This window comes from Lithobates pipiens, unplaced genomic scaffold (assembly GCF_037356315.1).
Source record: "Lithobates pipiens isolate NorthernLeopardFrog02 unplaced genomic scaffold, aLitPip1_a1.2 Scaffold_55, whole genome shotgun sequence".
Classification (NCBI taxonomy): Eukaryota; Metazoa; Chordata; class Amphibia; order Anura; family Ranidae; genus Lithobates; species Lithobates pipiens.
Genome location: NW_027507877.1, coordinates 626,829 through 651,122, shown reverse-complemented (window position 1 = coordinate 651,122; position 24,294 = coordinate 626,829). Strand labels below are relative to the sequence as shown.

The window sequence follows — 24,294 nt, the reverse complement described above, 5'->3', positions numbered from 1 at the left end:
AGCCACATGTCTTTAGTAAAAAAAAATGTCAATAAGCGTATATTTATTGGTTTGCGCAAAAGTTATAGCGTCTATCTACAAACTAGAGTACATTTTCTGGAATTTACACAGCTTTTAATTTATGACTGCCTATCTCATTTCTCGATGTGCTAAAATGGCAGGGCAGTACAACCCCCCCCCCCCCCCAATGACCCCATTTTGGAAAGTAGACACCCCAAGGAAATTGCTGAGGGGCATGTTGAGCCCATTGAATATTTTTTTTTTTGTCCCAAGTGATTGAATAATGACACAAAAAAAAAGTTTACAAAAAGTTGTCACTAAATGATATATTGCTCACACATGCCATAGTTATATGTGGAATTTCCCCCCAAAATATATTCTGCTGCTTCTCCTGAGTACGGGGATACCACATATAGACACAGAGAGAAAAGATTCGACATAGAGAGAAAAGATTTGACATAGAAAGAAAAGATTCGACACAGAGAGAAAAGATTTGACATAGAGAGAAAAGATTTGACACAAAGAAAAGATTTGACAGAGAGAGAAAAGATTTGACAGAGAGAGAAAAGATTTGACAGAGAGAAAAGATTCGACATAGAGAGAAAAGATTTGACACAGAGAAAAGATTTGACAGAGAGAGAAAAGATTCGACATAGAGAGAAAAGATTCGACATAGAGAGAAAATATTTGACATAGAGAGAAAAGATTTGACATAGAAAAGATTCCACACAGAGAGAAAAGATTCGACATAGAGAGAAAAGATTTAACATAGAGAGAAAAGATTTGACATAGAAAGATTTGACATAGAGAGAAAAGATTTGACATAGAGAGAAAAGATTTGACATGGAGAGAAAAGATTTGACATAGAGAGAAAAGATTCGACATAGAAAAGATTCCACACAGAGAGAAAAGATTTGACATAGAGAGAAAAGATTTGACACAGAGAGAAAAGATTGGACATAGAGAGAAAAGATTTAACATAGAGAGAAAATATTTGACATAGAGAGAAAAGATTCAACATAGAGAGAAAAGATTTGACACAGAGAAAAAATTTGACATAGAAAGAAGATTCGACACAGAGAGAAAAGATTTGACATAGAGAGAAAAGATTCGACATGGAGAGAAAAGATTTGCCATAGAGAGAAAAGATTTAACATAGAGAGAAAATATTTGACATAGAAAGATTTGACATAGAGAGAAAAGATTTGACATAGAGAGAAAAGATTTGACATAGAAAGAAAAGATTTGACACAGAGAGAAAAGATTCGACATAGAGAGAAAAGATTTGACATAGAAAGAAAAGATTTGACACAGAGAAAAGATTTGACATAGAGAGAAGATTCGACATAGAGAGAAAAGATTCGACATAGAGAGAAAAGATTCGACATAGAGAGAAAAGATTCGACATAGAGAGAAAAGATTCGACATAGAGAGAAAAGACTCGACATAGAGAGAAAAGACTCGACATAGAGAGAAAAGACTCGACATAGAGAGAAAAGATTTGACATAGAGAGAAAAGATGTGATATAGAGAGAAAAGACTCAACATAAATAATAAATAAATGTATTTTTCGGATGAAAACGAAATTCCGAAAATGAAAGATCTCAGTGTGCACATGTCTAATAGCTATTGATGTAAAAAAAATTAATAAATAGATAAATAAAATGGATAACAAGGTTAAATAAAAGATGAATTCCAGGTATTTTATATTTTTACATAGTAACACTGGTCCAGCTAGTATATACCATACCTGGCCAATGCCCCTGGAAGCTGGAAATCACCGCCACTCCAGTGATCTCTACTTTCTTCCAGGTCCCTTGCTGAGTGGTCAGCCTGATGCCTTGTAAACACAGAAGGTCAGCCTCTCAGCAAGCTCGGGATTCGGGAAAATGCTTTGGAATTTTCGAAATGAATGCAAAGCATTTTCTGATTATTCACTTCAGCCCCGGACCAATTGTCAGCCTAAGGACCAGAGGTCTTTTTACAATTTCGCACTGCGTCGCTTTAACTGGTAATTGCGCGGTCATGCAATGTTGTACCCAAACGAAATTTGCGTCCTTTTCTTCCCACAAATAGAGCTTTCTTTTGATGGTATTTGATTACCTCTGCAATTTTTTTTTTACGATATAAAAGGAAAAAGACTGAAAATTTTGAAAAATAAAGATATTTTCAAATTTTTGTTATAAGAAAAATCGAATAAACTCAATTTTAGTCATACATTGAGGGCAAAATGTATTCAGCCACATGTCTTTAGTAAAAAAAATGTCAATAAACGTATATTTGTTGGTTTGCACAAAAGTTATAGCGTCTATCTACAAACTAGAGTACATTTTCTGGAATTTACACAGCTTTTAATTTGTGACTGCCTATCTCATTTCTTGAGGTGCTAAAATGGCAGTACAACCCCCCCCCCAATGACCCCATTTTGGAAAGTAGACACCCCAAGGAAATTGCTGAGGGGCATGTTGAGCCTATTGAATATTTTTTTTTGTCCCAAGTGATTGAATAATGACAAAAAAAAAAAAAAGTTTATAAAAAGTTGTCACTAAATGATATATTGCTCACACATGCCATAGTTATATGTGGAATTGCACCCCAAAATATATTCTGCTGCTTCTCCTGAGTACGGGGATACCACATATGTGGGACTTTTTGGGAGTCTAGCCGCGTACGGGACCCCGAAAACCAATCACTGCCTTCAGGATTTCTAAATTTTTGATTTCACTCCTCACTACCTATCACAGTTTCGAAGGCCATAAAATGCCAAAATAACACAACCCCCCCCCCCCCAATGACCCCATTTTGGAAAGTAGACACCCCAAGCTATTTACTGAGAGGCATGTTGAGTCCATGAAATATTTTATATTTTGCCACAAGTTGCGGGAATATTACAAACTTTTTTTTTTTTTTTTGCACAAAGTTGTCACTAAATGATATATTGCTCACACATGCTATGGGCATAAGTGAAATTACGCCCCAAAATAAATTCTGCTGCTTCTCCAGAGTACGGGGATACCACATGTGGGGGACTTTTTTGGGAGCCTAGCTGCGTACGGGCCCCCGAAAACCAAGCACTGCCTTCCGGATTTAAATATAAAACGCTACCAAAAAAAAAACCTGTTAGCGATGGCAGGGATCAGGCCTGACTCTGCGATCGCTGCAGTTATGTGTTTAGTGTTTTGTAAGTGACAGTGATCGATCGATACTGCACTTGGGTGGGCTGGGCGGAGGGGCAAAACGCAGGTGCTAGCAGGTATCTGGGCTGATCCCGCTAACAATGCATTTTTTTGGAACCCTGAACTGCTGGGGACGCTAGTATAGATCTGATCAGATCAGATATTGATCTGTTCAGATTCTATACCACTACGGGAGGTTTATGCTTTGCGTGTGGGTGTTAGCGGTACTGCCACTAACCTAGCGCTGCCTGGGGCAACTAAGACCCTGATCCTAAAACCTAATTGATATCACCCGCCGGGTGATCAGGGGGTTAAACCTTTATCGGGTAATAAATGGCGGGTGCCCTGAGGCTATAAAAAGCAAACTAACTAACCAGAGTCACCCGTAACACTTATACGGTGATCAGTGGTGAAAGGGTTTACTAGGGGCAATCAGGGGGTTAAACCTTTATTGGGTAATAAATGGTGGGTGCCCTGATGCTATAAAAAGCTAATTTGTGTGCCTATGTGTACCTACATGTCAGTGTAGTGATTGGTGCACTTACTATTTTGCTCTTCTCGTAGTCCGGTCAAAAAGACCGCCCCGAGGAGAGTGACATCACTTCCTCCCTGCCTGTGTTTACACTACACAGGCGGGGGAAGCTTCTCATTCGCCAGGAGCGATCGAGAGGGGGTGGCCAGAGACCAACGGCCATCCCCTCATCCCAGATCGCTCCTGAAGTGAAATGGACCGCCGCATCCAGCGGGAGGGGGTCCGATCGGACCCCCCCACCCGCTGGAGGGCGAGCACGTACATGTACGTGCGTGTGCCTGTCGTGCCATTGTGCCGACGTACATTGCCATGTGGCGGTCCTTAAGTGGTTATACGAGGTGGAGAGGCCGAGCAGTGATGTTATACTCTCCACCTTGCCCAATCAGAGAATGCTTTGTATTCATTCGGAAAATGCAAAGTATTCCTCTAAAGGGCGCCCGGGGCAAAGCGGCCGACCTCCTGTGTTCAGAGTGCATCAAGCCATAAAACTCATCAAACCCGTAATTCTTATTTAACTGCTTAAGGACCGTCTGACGCTGATATACGTTGGCTGGATGGCACGGCTGGGCACAATCACGTACCGGTACGTGATTCATTAAGTGCCCAGCCATGGGTCGGGAGCGTGGTGGCACGCTCCTGACCCGGTCCTGAGCTCCGTGACCGTGGCCGCGGGACCAGCGGATCCCGATCGCCGCTGGTGTCCCACGATCGGGTCACAGAGCTGAAGAAGGAGGAGAGGTCTGTGTAAACGAACCTCTCCCCGTGCTTCCTACTGAGCCTGTCACCGATCGTCTCTTCCCTTTTATAGGGAAGGATGATCAGTGACGTCACGTGGCGCCCCCCTACAATAATAAAAAAAAAACACATAACCTCACACATAACCCCTCCTCGCCCCCTAGTGGTTAACTCCTTCACTGCCAGTGCATTTACACATGAATCAGTACATTTGTATAGCACTGATTGCTGTATAAATGACAATGGTCCCAAAAATGTGTCAAAAATGTCCGATGTGTCCGCCATAATGTCGCAGCCACAATAAAAAAAAAAAAAAAAAAAATCGCTGATCGCCGCCATTACTGGTAAAAAAAAAAAGAATAAAAATGCTATAATACTATCCCTTATAACTTTTGCGCAAACCAATCAATAATCGCTAATTGTGATTTTTTTTTTTTTTTTACCAAAAATATGTAGAAGAATACGTAATCTCCTAAATTGAGGGAAAAAATATTTTTTTATATATTTTTTGGGGGTTATTTATTATAGCAAAAAGTAAAAAAAAAGATTTTTTTCAAAATTGTCAATCAATAATCGCTAATTGTGATTTTTTTTTTTACAAAAAATATGTAGAAGAATACGTAATCTCCTAAACTGAGGGAAAAAAAAAAATTATATAATTTTTTGGGGGATATTTATTATAGCAAAAAGTAAAAAAAATAATGAGTTTTTTTTGCAAAATTGTCAATCAATATTCGCGAATTGTGATTTTTTTTTTTTTTTTTTACCAAAAATATGTAGAAGAATACGTAATCTCCTAAACTGAGGGGAAAAAAATATTTTTTTATATATTTTTTTAGGGGTTATTTATTACAGCAAAAAGTAAAAAAATAATGAGTTTTTTTCAAAATTGTCAATAAATAATCGCTAATTGTGATTTTTATTTTATTTTTTTACCAAAAATATGTAGAAGAATACGTAATCTCCTAAACTGAGGGAAATTTTTTTTTTTTTTATATTTTTTGGGGGATATTTATTATAGCAAAAAGTAAAAAAAATAATGAGTTTTTTTTACAAAATTGTCGCTCTATTTTTGTATATCCTCATAATGGACAACCCCCTCCCACCACACAGAGATAGAAGGTAGGTGCTGATCACTTACTTGTGTGTTTCTCTTTTTTTCCCCAGTTCTAATTTTCTTTGTTGCTGGAGAGCAGGGGAAGTATTTTTAGTTATCACAACACCTGAAACAAAAGAGTTTATAAATTCACATATTTGCTACTGCAATACCCCCCCCCCCCCCCCCATTTAGCACATATGCACGCCTCCCAACTTTTTGAGATGGGAATGAGGGACACCAAGCAGCAAAAGTACGCAGGCATAGGAAACCCACCACCCCACGCTCCCTTAACCACTTACCGACCGCCGTACGCCGATGTACGTCCTATTTTTTTTTTTTTTGAAGAGGGATATCTCGGTAACGGCGGCAGCTGCTGCCACAACCGAGACATCCATCTCTTCTGGCGCCGGTCGTCTGTACGATAACGGTGGTCTCCGCTAGGCTTGTGCAATTCGTTTCGTAACGAATCGAAAATTCGGCCGAATTTTGCATCCGAATGTCCGAATAAAAAAATAACAAATTACAGCGAATACGAAAGAAATATAACGAATAAATTCTAATGAATTCGACATGATTCAAAATTATTTCTACCGGATTCTAAATGATTTCAACATGATTCGACATTATTTCAACCGCATTCGAAAATATTTTGTGACCCGACTTTAGGGCCATGTATCTCGGGTTCACTTGGTGCTAGAAACTCCAAATTTGGATATGTTGTAGTGCTAGTACTTTTGTGTTTGCATGCCAAATTTGGGGTTTCTAGCTATGAGTGACCCCGAGATATGTGGCCCCAAAATTGGGTCGCAAAATGTCATTCTCTGCTCTAATAACTAATAACATTTTGAGACCCAATTTTGGGGCCACAGATCTCGGGGTAACTTATAGCTAGAAACCCCAAATTTGGTATGCAAACACAATAGTACTAGCACTACAGCATATCCAAATTTGGAGTTTCTAGCACCAAGTGACCCCGAGATACATGGCCCTAAAGTCGGGTCACAAAATTTTTTCGAATGCGGTTGAAATATTTTCGAATTTGGCCGATTTTTCGAATTCGGTAGAAAACGAAACGAAATCCGAAAATGAAATTTAAGGAAGTTAACGAATATAACTAAACAAAATTAATGAATTAACGAATTAAAACGAAACTAAACAAATTTTTTCCTTTTGCACATGTCTAGTCTCCGTGGCGCATTCGGCGCGAGATCACCGCTATCAGCGGCGGGAGAGGTGACACCCCCCCTCCCGCCGCCCTCCCGCACCTTCCGCCGCTTACCGGAGCCGTCGGTAGCGGGGGAGGCGATCGGGTCCTTTCACTAGCTGGGTATGGAGACGAGTGAGGCTAAGATGGCCCCCCACTCGTCTCTATACCATAGGAGGGCGGAAGCGACATCAAAACTTCACTTCCGCCCATCAAAACTTCACTTCCGCCCATACCTCTTAAAGGTATATTTTTTTTAAATGTCATTTTTTTTTTTTTTGCATTTTAGTCCAAATATGAGATGTGAGGACTTTTTGACCCCAGATCTCATATTTAAGAGGACCTGTCATGCTTTTTTTTCTATTACAAGGGATATTTACATTTCTTGTAATAGGAATAAAAGTGATCCATTTTTTTTTTAAACAGTGTAAAAATAAATAAAATCAATTAAAATAAATAAGAAAAAAAAAAGGTTTTTAGAAACACCCCATCACGATACATTTCTTGTAATAGGAATAAAAGTGATCAATTTTTTTTTTTTAAAACAGTGTAAAAATAAATAAAATCAATTAAAATAAATAAGGAAAAAAAAATACGTTTTTTAACCACTTGCCGCCCGCCCTATTACAAATTGACGGCGGCAAAGTGGTTTCAGAATCCTGACCGGACGTCATATGACGTCCTCAGGATTATGAGCCGCTGCGCGCCCCCGGGGGCGGGTTTTCGCGGCGATCGTTGTTGCGGGGTGTCAGTCTGACACCCGGCAACTACGATCTCGGTAAAGAGTCTCCGACGGAGACTCTTTACCACGTGATCAGCCGTGTCCAATCACGGCTGATCACAGTGTAAATGGGAAGAGCCGGTGATCGGCTTTCCCTCACTGGCGTCTGTCAGACATGAGTAGAGGAGAGCCGATCGGCTGCTCCTCTGACAGGGGGGGTCTGTGCTGATCGATTATCAGCACAGCCCCCCCGAGGATGCCCACACTGGACCACCAGGGACGCCACCAGACCACCAGGGAAAAGGTAATCCTCCCGAGACCACCAGGGATGCCAATGGTCAGCACAATGGATGCCAATCAGTGCCCATAATGGATGCCAATCAGTGCCCACAATGGGGCAGGGGAGGAGGGGAGGAACGAGGGACAAATGAGGAGGAACGGGGGAAAAATGAGGAGGAACGGGGGACAAATGAGGAGGAACGGGGGACAAATGAGGAGGAACGGGGGACAAATGAGGAGGAACGGGGGAAAAATGAGGAGGAACGGGGGACAAATGAGGAGGAACGGGGGACAAATGAGGAGGAACGGGGGACAAATGAGGAGGAACGGGGGACAAATGAGGAGGAACGAGGGACAAATGAGGAGGAACGAGGGACAAATGAGGAGGAACGAGGGACAAATGAGGAGGAACGAGGGACAAATGAGGAGGAACGAGGGACAAATGAGGAGGAACGAGGGACAAATGAGGAGGAACGAGGGACAAATGAGGAGGAACGAGGGACAAATGAGGAGGAACGAGGGACAAATGAGGAGGAACGAGGGACAAATGAGGAGGAACGAGGGACAAATGAGGAGGAACGGGGGACAAATAAGGAGGAACGAGGGACATTGCTCCAAATCGGGGACAGTCCCTCCAAATCAGGGACAGTTGGGAGCTATGCCTGTGTCAAATACAAATACTTGTCCCTCCAGGCCATTTCATGTGGCCTTTGCACCCAGGGCTTTTTTCACCTGGAACGTGGCAGAAGTCTATTCCGCCACCTCCGGCTTCTCACTCACCAGCGTCACTTGTAAACACAGAAGCCATTCAGCGACTCTCACTGATCCCTGCCCGCCCTGCACTCACAGCGGCGACAAGGAAGATGCAGGTGCGGTGTGTGCGATGGGGCATCAAATAGTAAGCTGCATTGTGATCCCACCAATGATCTCCCTGCAAGGGAGAAAGAGGCGGAGCCACCTACACTGCCAGCAGTTACCAGCGGCGTGGGGTGTGGGTGAGATGCAGAGGAAGCTTTTGGGGGTGGGGCTATGGAGGGAGATGTGTGCAGAGGTGGGGGGTTGGGGAGAGTGGTGCAGAGGTCAGGGGAGGAAGTGAGAAGTGAATAGCCTGTGAAAGAGAGCTGAATCCTGCACACTGGTTATAGCACACCCCTAAAACCCTGCACTTTGTATGTAGCACACTCCTCAGTCCTGCACTCTGTACAGAGCACACCCCTGAATCTGCACTCTGTGCATAGAGCACCCCTGAACTCTGCACATAAAACACTTCTGGTACGTAGGCAGCCATGTACTGGCCATTGGGACTACTGGGAGTTTCCCGGTGGGCCGATGGCTCAGTGGGCCACTCTGATGTAAGGGGGCTGCTGATGGGACACTCTGATGTAAGGGGTGCTGATGGGACACTCTGTTGTAAGGGGGTGCTGATGGGACACTCTGATGTAAGAGGGTGCTGATGGGACACTCTGATGTAAGGGGGTGCTGACGGGACACTCTGTTGTAAGGGGGCTGGTGATGGGACACTCTGATGTAAGGGGGCTGCTGATGGGACACTCTGATGTAAGGGGGCTGCTGATGGGACAATCTGATGTAAGGGGGCTGGTGATGGGACACTCTGTTGTAAGGGGGCTGGTGATGGGACACTCTGATGTAAGGGGGCTGGTGATGGGACACTCTGATGTAAGGGGGCTGGTGATGGGACACTCTGATGTAAGGGGGCTGGTGATGGGACACTCTGATGTAAGGGGGCTGGTGATGGGACACTCTGATGTAAGGGGGCTGGTGATGGGACACTCTGTTGTAAGGGGGCTGGTGATGGGGCACTCTGATGTAAGGGGTGCTGATGGGGCACTCTGTTGTAAGGGGGCTGGTGATGGGACACTCTGATGTAGGGGGGCTGCTGATGAGACACTCTGATGTAAGGGGGTGCTGATGGGACACTCTGTTGTAAGGGGGCTGGTGATGGGACACTCTGATGTAAGGGGGCTGCTGATGGGACACTCTGATGTAAGGGGGCTGGTGATGGGACACTCTGATGTAAGGGGGCTGGTGATGGGACACTCTGTTGTAAGGGGGCTGGTGATGGGACACTCTGATGTAAGGGGGCTGGTGATGGGACACTCTGATGTAAGGGGCTGGTGATGGGACACTCTGATGTAAGGGGGCTGGTGATGGGACACTCTGTTGTAAGGGGGCTGGTGATGGGACACTCTGATGTAGGGGGGCTGGTGATGGGACACTCTGATGTAAGGGGGTGCTGATGAGACACTCTGATGTAAGGGGGTGCTGATGGGACACTCTGATGCAAGGGGGCTGGTGATGGGACACTCTGATGTAAGGGGGCTGGTGATGGGACACTCTGATGTAAGGGGGCTGGTGATGGGACACTCTGATGTAGGGGGGCTGGTGATGGGACACTCTGATGTAAGGGGGTGCTGATGAGACACTCTGATGTAAGGGGGTGCTGATGGGACACTCTGGTGCAAGGGGGCTGGTGATGGGACACTCTGATGCAAGGGGGCTGGTGATGGGACACTCTGATGTAAGGGGGCTGGTGATGGGACACTCTGATGTAAGGGGGCTGGTGATGGGATACTCTGATGTAAGGGGGCTGGTGATGGGACACTCTGATGTAAGGGGGCTGCTGATGGGACACTCTGATGTAAGGGGGCTGGTGATGGGACACTCTGTTGTAAGGGGGCTGGTGATGGGACACTCTGATGTAAGGGGGCTGGTGATGGGACACTCTGTTGTAAGGGGGCTGGTGATGGGACACTCTGTTGTAAGGGGGCTGGTGATGGGACACTCTGTTTTAAGGGGGCTGGTGATGGGACACTCTGATGTAAGGGGTGCTGATGGGACACTCTGTTGTAAGGGGGCTGGTGATGGGACACTCTGATGTAGGGGGGCTGGTGATGGGACACTCTGATGTAAGGGGGTGCTGATGAGACACTCTGATGTAAGGGGGTGCTGATGGGACACTCTGATGCAAGGGGGCTGGTGATGGGACACTCTGATGCAAGGGGGCTGGTGATGGGACACTCTGATATAAGGGGGCTGGTGATGGGACACTCTGATATAAGGGGGCTGGTGATGGGACACTCTGATGTAAGGGGGCTGGTGATGGGACACTCTGATGTAAGGGGGCTGGTGATGGGACACTCTGATGTAAGGGGGCTGGTGATGGGACACTCTGATGTAAGGGGGCTGGTGATGGGACACTCTGATGTAAGGGAGCTGGTGATGGGACACTCTGATGTAAGGGGGCTGCTGATGGGACACTCTGATGTAAGGGGGCTGCTGATGGGACACTCTGATGTAAGGGGGCTGCTGATGGGACACTCTGATGTAAGGGGGCTGGTGATGGGACACTCTGATGTAAGGGGGCTGGTGATGGGACACTCTGTTGTAAGGGGGCTGGTGATGGGACACTCTGATGTAAGGGGGCTGGTGATGGGACACTCTGATGTAAGGGGGCTGGTGATGGGACACTCTGATGTAAGGGGGCTGGTGATGGGACACTCTGTTGTAAGGGGGCTGGTGATGGGGCACTCTGATGTAAGGAGTGCTGATGGGGCACTCTGTTGTAAGGGGGCTGGTGATGGGACACTCTGATGTAGGGGGGCTGGTGATGGGACACTCTGATGTAAGGGGGTGCTGATGAGACACTCTGGTGTAAGGGGGTGCTGATGGGACACTCTGTTGTAAGGGGGCTGGTGATGGGACACTCTGATGTAAGGGGGCTGCTGATGGGACACTCTGATGTAAGGGGGCTGCTGATGGGACACTCTGATGTAAGGGGGCTGCTGATGGGACACTCTGATGTAAGGGGGCTGCTGATGGGACACTCTGATGTAAGGGGGCTGGTGATGGGACACTGATGTAAGGGGGCTGGTGATGGGACACTCTGTTGTAAGGGGGCTGGTGATGGGACACTCTGATGTAAGGGGGCTGGTGATGGGACACTCTGATGTAAGGGGGCTGGTGATGGGACACTCTGATGTAAGGGGGCTGGTGATGGGACACTCTGATGTAAGGGGGCTGGTGATGGGACACTCTGATGTAAGGGGGCTGGTGATGGGACACTCTGATGTAAGGGGGCTGGTGATGGGGCACTCTGATGTAAGGGGTGCTGATGGGGCACTCTGTTGTAAGAGGGCTGGTGATGGGACACTCTGATGTAGGGGGGCTGGTGATGGGACACTCTGATGTAAGGAGGTGCTGATGAGACACTCTGATGTAAGGGGGTGCTGATGGGACACTCTGATGCAAGGGGGCTGGTGATGGGACACTCTGATGCAAGGGGGCTGGTGATGGGACACTCTGATGTAAGGGGGCTGGTGATGGGACACTCTGATGTAAGGGGGCTGGTGATGGGACACTCTGATGTAAGGGGGCTGGTGATGGGATACTTTGATGTAAGGGGGCTGGTGATGGGACACTCTGATGTAAGGGGGCTGGTGATGGGACACTATGATGTAGGGGGGCTGGTGATGGGACACTCTGATGTAGGGGGGCTGGTGATGGGACACTATGATGTAAGGGGGCTGGTGATGGGACACTCTGATGTAGGGGGGCTGGTGATGGGACACTCTGATGTAAGGGGGTGCTGATGAGACACTCTGGTGTAAGGGGGTGCTGATGGGACACTCTGTTGTAAGGGGGCTGGTGATGGGACACTCTGATGTAAGGGGGCTGCTGATGGGACACTCTGATGTAAGGGGGCTGCTGATGGGACACTCTGATGTAAGGGGGCTGCTGATGGGACACTCTGATGTAAGGGGGCTGGTGATGGGACACTGATGTAAGGGGGCTGGTGATGGGACACTCTGTTGTAAGGGGGCTGGTGATGGGACACTCTGATGTAAGGGGGCTGGTGATGGGACACTCTGATGTAAGGGGGCTGGTGATGGGACACTCTGATGTAAGGGGGCTGGTGATGGGACACTCTGATGTAAGGGGGCTGGTGATGGGACACTCTGATGTAAGGGGGCTGGTGATGGGACACTCTGATGTAAGGGGGCTGGTGATGGGACACTCTGATGTAAGGGGGCTGGTGATGGGACACTCTGATGTAAGGGGGCTGGTGATGGGGCACTCTGATGTAAGGGGTGCTGATGGGGCACTCTGTTGTAAGAGGGCTGGTGATGGGACACTCTGATGTAGGGGGGCTGGTGATGGGACACTCTGATGTAAGGGGGTGCTGATGAGACACTCTGATGTAAGGGGGTGCTGATGGGACACTCTGATGCAAGGGGGCTGGTGATGGGACACTCTGATGCAAGGGGGCTGGTGATGGGACACTCTGATGTAAGGGGGCTGGTGATGGGACACTCTGATGTAAGGGGGCTGCTGATGGGACACTCTGATGTAAGGGGGCTGGTGATGGGACACTCTGATGTAAGGGGGCTGGTGATGGGACACTATGATGTAGGGGGGCTGGTGATGGGACACTCTGATGTAGGGGGGCTGGTGATGGGACACTATGATGTAAGGGGGCTGGTGATGGGATACTCTGATGTAAGGGGGCTGGTGATGGGACACTCTGATGTAAGGGGGCTGGTGATGGGACACTCTGATGTAGGGGGGCTGGTGATGGGACACTATGATGTAGGGGGGCTGGTGATGGGACACTCTGATGTAAGGGGGCTGGTGATGGGACACTCTGATGTAAGGGGGCTGGTGATGGGACACTCTGATGTAAGGGGGCTGGTGATGGGACACTCTGATGTAAGGGGGCTGGTGATGGGACACTCTGATGTAAGGGGGCTGGTGATTGGGACACTCTGATGTAAGGGGGCTGGTGATGGCACACTCAAAATGTAAGTTGTCCAGTCTGGATGAAGTCCAGGGCCAAATTTCTGTCCCAGTCCAGCCCTGTACGTAGGGTTGCCACCTTTTCTTCAAGCCAAACCTTGAACACTTTTGCAGCACAGGCCATTTTTTTGCTGTTGCAGTAAACACTATAGAATTAAAAAAGACCTGGGACACATTTGGGTGCCTCAAGGAGAATAGTAATGTAGTGCACAGAGCGCACCAGTGGGTGTGGCCAAATTGCTCTTGCCGATATCATCACCCCACCCTTCAGGGATGCGAAACCTGCCCCCAAACAGGCAGTGGCAACAACACTATCTCGGTTACTTGTGGAGCCACAGTCTGGTCTGAATAATGTGTCTGGGTTTCAGGTGGACTGAAACCCGGACACATGATTCAAAACCCAAACTGTCCGGGTGAATCCTGGACAGGTGGCAACCCTACTGGTATGTATTGCCCCTTTAACCAGTAGCTGACCAGCCACCGTCATACTGTGGCAGGTTGGCTCTTTCCAACAAATCACCGTAGATGTAGGTCGGCCATTTAAACAGCTATAGCAGGCACGCCTGCTGCACGGCAGGGGACCCAATGTGTGTGGCCGGAGGGCCCGATGACTTCCGGCCACGCGGGATCGCAGGCACGAGTGCCAGAACAGAGATGCATGTGTGTCTAAGTAGGAACAGCGATATGTCTCCTCCTCTAGTCAGTCCCATCCCCCCCAAAGTTAGAAACACACTGAGGGAACACATTTAACCCCTTGATCGCCCCCCCCCCCTGAGTGTTAACCCCTTCCCTACCAGTGACATTTACACAGTAATCAGTGCATTTTTATAGCTCTGATCGCTGTATAATTGTCAATAGTCTCAAAAATGTGTCAAAAGTGTCTGCTGTGTGTGCCGCAATGTTGCAGTCCCACTAAAAATCACAGATCACCGCCATTACTAGTAAAAAAAAATAATAATAATAAAAATGCCATAAATCTATTCCCTATTTAGTAGATGCTATAACTTTTGCGCAAACCAATCAATATATGCTTATTGCGATTTATTTATTTTTTACCAAAAAATATGTAGAAGAATATTTATTGACCTAAACTGACAAAGAATTTTTTGAGGGCAACCACAATGCTGATGGGGCCCACGAATAAATTGAGCTTGACACCCCTGTGATAGAAGTACCAAATAGCCAATCCCAATTAAGACTGAGCTCTATAGTGCTATTGAGTTAATGTTTGGGCTCTGCAGCATCAGTACCTGCGTAGCAGAGCTTGAAATGATGAGGAAGGCCTCTCTTACACCTCTGACTCGGGGTACCTGGTAGTGTGGACAGAGGGCGCAGGAGTGCAAAGTGGCACTAGTGCCTGTAAGTCTTGATAGTAGCAGAACAGGTATCCATGCCAGGCAGGAGAAGTCATCAATAGTCTTTAATGAAGCAGGCGGGCTGGTAGACAGATGGTGGGTGGCAAACTGAAGCAGGCCGATACTGGCCACACTGGGCAGGTGAAGAATACACCGGTAGCAGACTGTGGAACAGCAGGCCCAGCAGGATGTAAGGCAAGTACTGGAAACAACAGGAAGATTAGAAGAGTCAAGCAGGCCAGGTCATGCACTGGCAGGACGGATCAGGTACACAGGAGTTGGCAAGAGCATGGTCACGGTACAAGCCAAGTCAGGAGTAGGGATGAGCCGAACACCCCCCCCGGTTTGCACCAGAACCTTCGAATGGACCTAAAATTCGTACGAACTTTAGAACCCTATTAAAGTCTATGGGACTCGAACGTTCGAAATCAAAAGTGCTAATTTTAAAGGCTAATATGCAAGATATGCAACAGCAATAAAGTGTAGATACAGGTGTATACTGTGTTGGAGGCAAACACCACCCACTTTAACTCCTTCAGATGACTGTATTAGAGAACACCAGCAATAAAGGGTAGATACAGGTGTATACTGTGCTGGAGGCACACAACACCCACTAACTCCTGCAGATGGCTGTATTAGAGAACAGCAGCAATAAAGGGTAGATACAGGTGTATACTGTGCTGGAGGCACACAACACCCACTTTAACTCCTGCAGATGACTGTATTAGAGAACATCAGCAATAAAGGGTAGATACAGGTGCATACTGTGCTGTGCTAGAGGCACACAACACCTACTAACTCCTGCAGATGGCTGTATTAGAGAACACCAGCAATAAAGGGTAGATACAGGTGTATACTGTGCTGGAGGCACACAACACCCACTTTAACTCCTGCAGATGACTGTATTAGAGAACACCAGCAATAAAGGGTAGATACAGGTGTATACTGTGCTGGAGGCACACAACACCCACTTTAACTCCTGCAGATGACTGTATTAGAGAACACCAGCAATAAAGGGTAGATACAGGTGTATACTGTGCTGTGCTGGAGGCACACAACACCTACTAACTCCTGCAGATGGCTGTATTAGAGAACAGCAGCAATAAAGGGTAGATACAGGTGTATACTGTGCTGGAGGCACACAACACCCACTAACTCCTGCAGATGGCTGTATTAGAGAACAACAGCAATAAAGTGTAGATACAGGTGTATACTGTGTTGGAGGCAAACACCACCCACTTTAACTCCTGCAGATGACTGTATTAGAGAACACCAGCAATAAAGGGTAGATACAGGTGTATACTGTGCTGGAGGCACACAACACCCACTTTAACTCCTGCAGATGACTGTATTAGAGAACACCAGCAATAAAGGGTAGATACAGGTGTATACTGTGCTGTGCTGGAGGCACACAACACCTACTAACTCCTGCAGATGGCTGTATTAGAGAACAGCAGCAATAAAGGGTAGATACAGGTGTATACTGTGCTGGAGGCACACAACACCCACTAACTCCTGCAGATGGCTGTATTAGAGAACAACAGCAATAAAGTGTAGATACAGGTGTACACTGTGCTGGAGGCACACAACACCCACTTTAACTCCTGCAGATGACTGTATTAGAGAACACCAGCAATAAAGGGTAGATACAGGTGCATACTGTGCTGTGCTAGAGGCACACACCACCCACTTTAACTCCTGCAGATGCCTGTATGAGAGAACACCAGCAATAAAGGGTAGATACAGGTGTATACTGTGCTGGAGGCACACAACACCCACTAACTCCTGCAGATGGCTGAGAAAAGAACACACTGTCCCTGCCTATCTTGCTCTTTCCCTGCATGCCGGAACACACTACACAAGGCCGCCGCACTGGCGGCCTTATATAGTGTGGGGTGTGTACTAATCCCTCTGATCTATAATTGCCCACAGGCATCCTACCTGTGATGATTGGCCAAGCATGCGGGGTCACAGCGCATGCTTGGCCAATCATGAGCCAGCAATGCACTGCGATGGCGTAGTGCATTGTGGACCATTCGCCTCCCCACGAATATGGTGCAAATGGTCAACAAAGTTCTGAATTTGCCAAACAGACGAACGGCTGATGTTTGAGTCGAACACCGAGCTCATCCCTAGTCAGGAACCAATCAGTGGAACAGAAGCAAATGGAGCATGCAGAAGAGGTGGTCAGGGTCGGTGCAAGCGGAGTTTGGCGAGAGATGTTGGACTAGCTGGGTCAGCAACTGGAATGATGATGCAGAATGACAGAGTCACAGGATACAGGGCGGGCCCGAAGACAGAGCAGCTCTGATTCTGAGCACTGGCGCAGTTTAAATAGCTCCTTTGGCGCCAACATCTCTCACAAATGCACGTGAGCACGCCAATGAGCATGTGTATGCGCACCTATGCATGCACATAAGTATTAGCCGAATTGCTATGTCTACAAGAGGAAACATGAATTATCCCGTGAAGTAGAGGTCGACCGATATATCGGCCGATATTTGGCATTTTTTTAATTAATCGGCATCGGCCGATTATGCTGATAAAAAAGCCGATTACATGTTCAGCGAGACTTGCAAAAGACTTCTGTGATAGAAGTCAATGTAAGTTGCCTGAAGACATCAGTGAAGGACTTTCCTCCTCTGTGGGCTGCCAAGAAAAAGATCAAAGTGATACAATGTTTCTTCTTCAATGGGCTGAACTCCCTGTGTAGAAGTTCTCAGTTTAACCATTTAAAGACTAAATCTTTTCTGACACTTGTTGCTTACAAGTAAAAATCCAGTATTTTCTGCTAGAAAATCACTCAGAAGCCCCAAAAATTATATATATATATTTTTTTAGCAGAGACCCTAGGGAATAAAATAGCGGTTGTTGCAATATTTTATGTGACGCGGTATTTGTGCAGAGGTCTTTCAAACGCAAGTTAGCCCTTTTTTTTTTTCGTCCAAAAATTTTGAGTACCTGTTTTTGTGTATTTAATAGTTTTTATTTTTTATTTTTTTTTTTTATCTAAATTATACATACAAGTGAACTGATTGGAGGTTTGTTTTGTTTAATAAATGTGTAAGAAATTTTCTGCATCACTTATTAAGGCTGCTTTCACACTGGATCGGGCAGGCGTTGGCGGTAAAACGCTGCAAGTTTTAGCAGGGATTTACCATCATTTTAGCCCCGCTATTCGGCTGCTAGCGGGGGGCAGTGAAGCGCTGCTGCAAAATCGCATTGCATGCGCTTCAGCAGTGGTGACCATTCATTTCAATGGGCAGGAGTGGTGGAGGAGCGGTTTACACCGCTCCAAAGATGCTGCTTGCATGATTTTTTTTTTTTTTAACGTCCTGCCAGCGCATCTCCTCATTGTGAAAGCACTCGGGGCTTTCACACAGACTGAAGGGGAGCCATTTTGAAGGCAATTTACAGGCGCTATTTTTAGCCCAAAATCGCCTGAAAAAACGCCCCAGTGTGAAAGGTGTCCAACTTAGATTTTATGAGATGAAGGGGGGGGGGGGGAAAGGAAAAAATAAATAAAAAAATCGGCCTAACATATCGGCCCAAAAACATCAGCATCATATATCGGCCATCGGCCGCCATGATTTCTAAATATTGGCATCGGCCAGAGAAAAACCCATATCGGTCGACCTCTACCGTGAAGTCTGTCCGGAGGGACCATGTTGTCTACTGGCATGCCCTTCTTGACATTCAGATACCCAAATACCTAAATTTCACTGTACCCCATAGCAGCTTGGCATTAGATATTCCCAGTATGGTGCAGTTAATAAAATAAAGAGGACTGAGATAACTGGTTGTTGCGTTAATAAACTGTAGTACTGTGTCATGGGTGGAACTATGAATATACTATTATAAAAAAAAGTTCTTATAAACGGCCGCCCCTCCCCTCCAGCAAAACCCCCAAATCTCTACCCTCTACGTACATCCTAGTTTCCAAAAGCCTCAAAACCAGGCTCTGCTTTTTCTACACAAATGCGTGAAAGAATCTCCGAACATTACTATAGAAGAGATGTTCATTGTTGGGCCAAATGGGGGGGGGGGAGTGCGAAATAGAAGACAAAGCCAATAGAAGCACACATAGTACACCACACCGATGGGTGGGGAAGGACAAATTGCACTTTTGCAGTGAGCTTATTTGAACTTTAGTAGAGCTTTAAGGATCTCCAGGGCTGGACTTACCATTGGGCTTGACTGGGCTCAAGCCCATGGGCACCCGCCCCCCAATAGGGGGCCCCGTGGGCGAGATACATAGCCAAGTGTACTCGGCTCCGCACCGCTCACGGTCACGCCCAGTCCCGCCATATGACGGACATAACACAGGGACTGGGCGTGACTGTGAGCCGACTTGAGTACACTCGGCTACTCTCGGCTCCGCTCGGGACTGTGAGAGGACCCGCAGCCGCCGAGAGGACCCTTAGCCACTGAGAGCCGCCAAGAGACGCTTAGAGGATCCGAGAGCTGCCGAGATAAAGAAGACTATGTATCTCGGCAGCTCCATTTTTAAACTTCAAGACTGCAATGACAAGGCTGCAGATGGATGGACAAGGCTGCAGATGGATGAACAAGGCTGCAGATGGACACTGATAAGGCTGCATTGATGGGCATTTAAATTTAATTTTATTTCCTTAACCCTTTCATGACTAAGCCTATTTTTGGCATTTGGTGTTTACAAGTTAAAATCCATATTTTTTGCTAGAAAAATTACTTGGAACCCCCAAACATTATTTATATATATATATATATATATATATATATATATATATATATATATATATATATATATATATATATATATATATATCATTTTTTTTTTTTTTTTTTTTAGCAGAGACTCTAGAGAATAAAACGGCGATTGTTGCAATATTTTATGCCATACGGTATTTGTGCAGCGGTGTTTTAAACGCAACTTTTTGGGAACACTTTCATGAATAAAAAAAAAAAAAAAGCAGAAAAATTAGCCCAATTTTTTTGCATAATGTGAAAGATAATGTTACGCCGAGTAAATAGATACCAAACATGTCACACTTTATAATTGCACGCACTTGTGGATTGACGACAAAGTACGGTACCTAAAAATCTCAATAGGCGACGCTTTTAAAAATTTTTTACGGTTACCAGGTTAGCGTTACAGAGGAGGTCTAGTGCTAGAATTATTACTCTCGCTCTGACGATCGCGGCGATACCTCACATGTGTGATTTGAACACCGTTTACATACGCGGGCGCGACTTCTGTATGCGTTTTCTTTGCTTTGCGAGCTCGCGGGGACGGCGGGCGCTTTAAAAAAACATTTTTTATTTTTTTATTTATTTTATTTATTTTAAAATGACTAAATTGTTTTAAAAAAAAAATAAAAAATTTGATCACTTTTATTGCTGTCACAAGGAATGTAAACATCCCATGTGACAGTAATAGGTGGTGACAGGTACTCTTTATGGAGGGATCGGGGAGGTCTAAAAGACCCCCCACCCCTCCTTTACACTTCAATGTATTCAGATCGCCGAAAACGGCGATTCTGAATACCGTATATTTTTTTTAAAACCGGCGCCATTGGCAGCCGAGTAAACGGGAAGTGACGACATGACGTCGCTTCCGCGTTTACTATGAGGAGACTGGAACGAAGCCAATTACGGCTTCGTTCCAGTTCCTCCCCAGCGGCCGGAGGCATCGCATACGGAATCGGTGCTCCCGATCGAGCGGGAGCACCAGTAACAGCGGCGGGAGGGGGGGAACGTCCCCTCCCGCTCCTCCGGCATAACAGCCAAGCGGCTTTTAGCCGCATCGGTTGTTATGGCTGGAAAGCCAATCGCCTGCTAAAAAAACGGTACCGGGATGATGCCTGCAGGTGCGGGCATCATCCCGGTATACCCCCCGGAAGCCGAGTACGCACATCTCCTCCTAAAACTTTTTTTCCTTAAAATTCCCTCCTAAACTTGGGGTGCGTGTTATACGCCGGTCGCGTGTTATACGCCAATAAATACAGTAATGTATAGAAGGTAGGGCCCCGAAAGTGACCCAAGCCCAGGGGCCCGCACCACCCCAAGTCCTGCCCTGAGGATCTCCACAATTAAACTCATACCATTAATGTTTCGGTAATATTTCACATCTGCCTCACATGGAAAATGAAATACACAGAAGAGATAGTTAAATAGAATTCCGATAATAACAATAAGAATGATAAAGTCATATCTCACCCTTCCCTTCCGGGATCTCCACACTTTCACATTTTAAGATCCACTGATACAATGGGAATTGGTAGGTTTGGCCTTCGGGACAGGTCACGTTGACATAATTGCAGTACCAGGGATCCAGAGGGAAATTTAGGTAGCTCTGCATGGACAGCCTAATAAACAGGAGCTCTCCAATGTCTTCGTTTCCAGGGATCGTAAACTTTGTCAGCTGGGAAAAGCCAAAAGTAGAATTTAAGAGGTTTTGCACACACTACAAATCTAAACACCGGTCATGGATAATTCAAAGGGGCGTGCGGGTAGATATCAACAGACTTTTTCAAAAAGAAAGTAGATTAAAGATCAAGTGATACATTTTGTACTGTGCCAACATTGTAAAAAAAAAAAATTTGGGACACTTTTTTGGCAGTAGGCGGAGTTGTATTATAATTAGGGGGTGGGGCATGCGGCTCTGGGTGTGGCATATAAAAGGGTGCGGCAAAATATGGGCGTGGTTTACATAGACCAGTGGGCATGGCTTACATGGGGCGTGGCTCAAAGGGGTGTGGTTAGAGTCTAAGATGAATGCGGGAGGAGAGGGAAAGGAGGGGGGGAGAGGGAAAGGAGAGACAGCAGCCCCCCGATCCTACACCCCAATAGCAATATGTGTTTTCCAGAGTTTGACAATCAGCAGATAAAGATACTCCAAATACCTGGTGTTTGCGCTTCAATCATCCCAGCGCCATGATTGTTATGGTGTCAGGATGATTGAAGTGTATTATTACTTTGTAATATTAAATTAAATCATTCAACTCACCATAATGCAGAATCAGTGGGAGCCCTGAGCGTGTCACTAGCCACGATGCCTGCCACCAGATTCCATCAGGTGTCCCAAGCGGAGTCTGTCCTTACATCAGGTGCTCCATCAGAGCAGCCTTTCTCACATCTGTGTCCGTCAGCGGAGCCCCTCCTTACATCTGGTGCCCCTCTGACATCCAGACTGCCCCCCCACATCCACAGACCGGCCCCCACATCTCCAGACCGGCCCCCACATACTGCACAGACTGGCCCCCACATACTGCACAGACTCTCCCCGACATCCACAGACTGGCCCCCACATCCACAGACTGGCCCCCCACAGACTGGCCCCCACATCCACAGACTGGCCCCCACAGACTGGCTCCCACATCCACAGACTGGCCCCCACATCCACAGACTGGCCCCCACATCCACAGACTGGCCCCCACATCCACAGACTGGCCTCCACATCCACAGACTGGCCCCCACAGACTGGCCCCCACATCCAAAGACTGGCCCCCACAGACTGGCCCCCACATCCACAGACTGGCCCCCACATCCACAGACTGGCCCCCACAGACTGGCCCCCACATCCACAGACTGGCCCCCACATCCACAGACTGGCCACCACATCCACAGACTGGCCCCCACAGACTGGCCCCCACATACTGCACAGACTCTCCCCGACATCCACAGACTGGCCCCCACATCCACAGACTGGCCCCCACAGACTGGCCCCCACATCCACAGACTGGCCCCCACAGACTGGCCCCCACATCCACAGACTTGCCCCCACAGACTGGCCCCCACATCCACAGACTGGCCCTCACAGACTGGCCCCCACATCCACAGACTGGCCCCCACATACTGGCCCCCACATACACAGACTGGCCCCCACATACACAGACTGGCCCCCACATACACAGACTGGCCCCGACATACACAGACTGGCCCCGACATACTCACTGCACGGACTGGCCCCCGACAGGACATATGATCTCCTGTCCTCCAAGCGGCAGCCGTCGTTGCCGCGCTGACTTTGAACTGTGGCACCGCCCACTGCTCTTCACACACACTGGCAGCGGGGGTGGGTGGCGCCACAGGTTCTCTATTGAAGACCGGCTTCTGGTCTTCTTAAAAATGGCGGCCGGCGGCAAAAAACAGGAAATTTGAATTTCCCGGTACAAATCTAATTTCCCGAGACATTTCCCGGGACAAAATTAATTCGGGACAAATGTCCTAATCCCGGGAATGTCCCGGGAAATTCGGGACAGTTGGCAACCCTGCATATGCATAAATACTGTGCTCATATAAAAGAAAAAAACATAACAAATCTCATTAAAAATGGCTATTAATGATCAACTAATTATTCAGTGTAATAAACATATAGCGAAAGCAACAAAAAAACTTTTCGAGAAATATGTCAAGTTTTAATAAGTCTTCCCGTTATTTATTTCTCAAGTGCTAAAACATTTTTTGTGGTTTTATATTTCATTGGTAGCCTTGATCTATGTTTCCTGACAGACTCCATGGCAGTCCACGCGTGGGTTAACCTCATCTCCTCTCCGATGCTATAAGACCCCATTCCCATAAATGTGAGCTCTCAGCCAGGGACTGCATTCCTTTTTTTGTCCTCCTCTTTGGACCACTTACAGCATGCGCACTTATGTTTTATTTGATGTCCCGTCTGGACGAATGAGCCCCTTCGGGCCAGAGTCGGGCATATCGATGAAGTGGTGTAAGAACCCAGGGCGGGTGAGTGGTTCTAGGCATAATGCCCTGGTGGTGGGGGGAGACCAGCCTGTGTATGCCCACGACAGGATGACCAGAGTGGTGCAGCTGAACTGGTAGGGTCTGAAGATGGTGCCTGTGACATCGGTTTTCCTCCATGGCAGCAGTTTGTTTTGTTTTTCCTCTTTTCCCTGGCTCTAGTGTCCTCTGGCAGTTTTCATTGTGGCTCGAACGCTTCTGCATTTCAGAACACCATGGCACTTCCTGGCCACGGCTGTGTATGTCCATGTGCTGAAATGTCTCAATTGGCTGTCCTGTACCCCATGATGGATGTGTCATGGGTCAAATTTCTTCACAATGTAAACGCATAAGCGCCAGAAGTCCGCCGGTTTGGTGAATCGCGAACGAGCAAAGTTTACCGCGAACCGCAAGGCCATCTCTACCCATAATCTACGTTTTATGATCTGTTATTTTATACAAGTTTAAATTTCCTTATAGAATGGCTCCCTCTAGTGGCTGATCTACATAAATGCCTAAGATTGTATAATTAACCTTTAGCCCTTGTACACACGGTCGGACATTCTGTCTGATTTTTTTTTTCTGACGGATTTTGTCCGAAACTGGTGTTGCATACACACGGTTGGACAAAGTTTGTCGGAAAATCCGATCGTTCAGAACG

General features: G+C 46.9%; 1 protein-coding gene across 1 annotated transcript in view; it reads right to left on the bottom strand.

The window, feature by feature from the left end:
- The window catches only part of LOC143957706 (hydroperoxide isomerase ALOXE3-like), a 261,902-nt gene that overhangs the window by 148,292 nt on the left and 89,316 nt on the right, over positions 1-24,294 (bottom strand). The window contains exons 3-4 of the mRNA XM_077467399.1: positions 21,114-21,318; positions 5,585-5,666 (exon numbers count right to left, since the gene is read on the bottom strand). Coding sequence (XP_077323525.1) covers positions 5,585-5,666; positions 21,114-21,318 — 287 coding nt within the window. The remainder of the gene's footprint in view (positions 1-5,584; positions 5,667-21,113; positions 21,319-24,294) is intronic.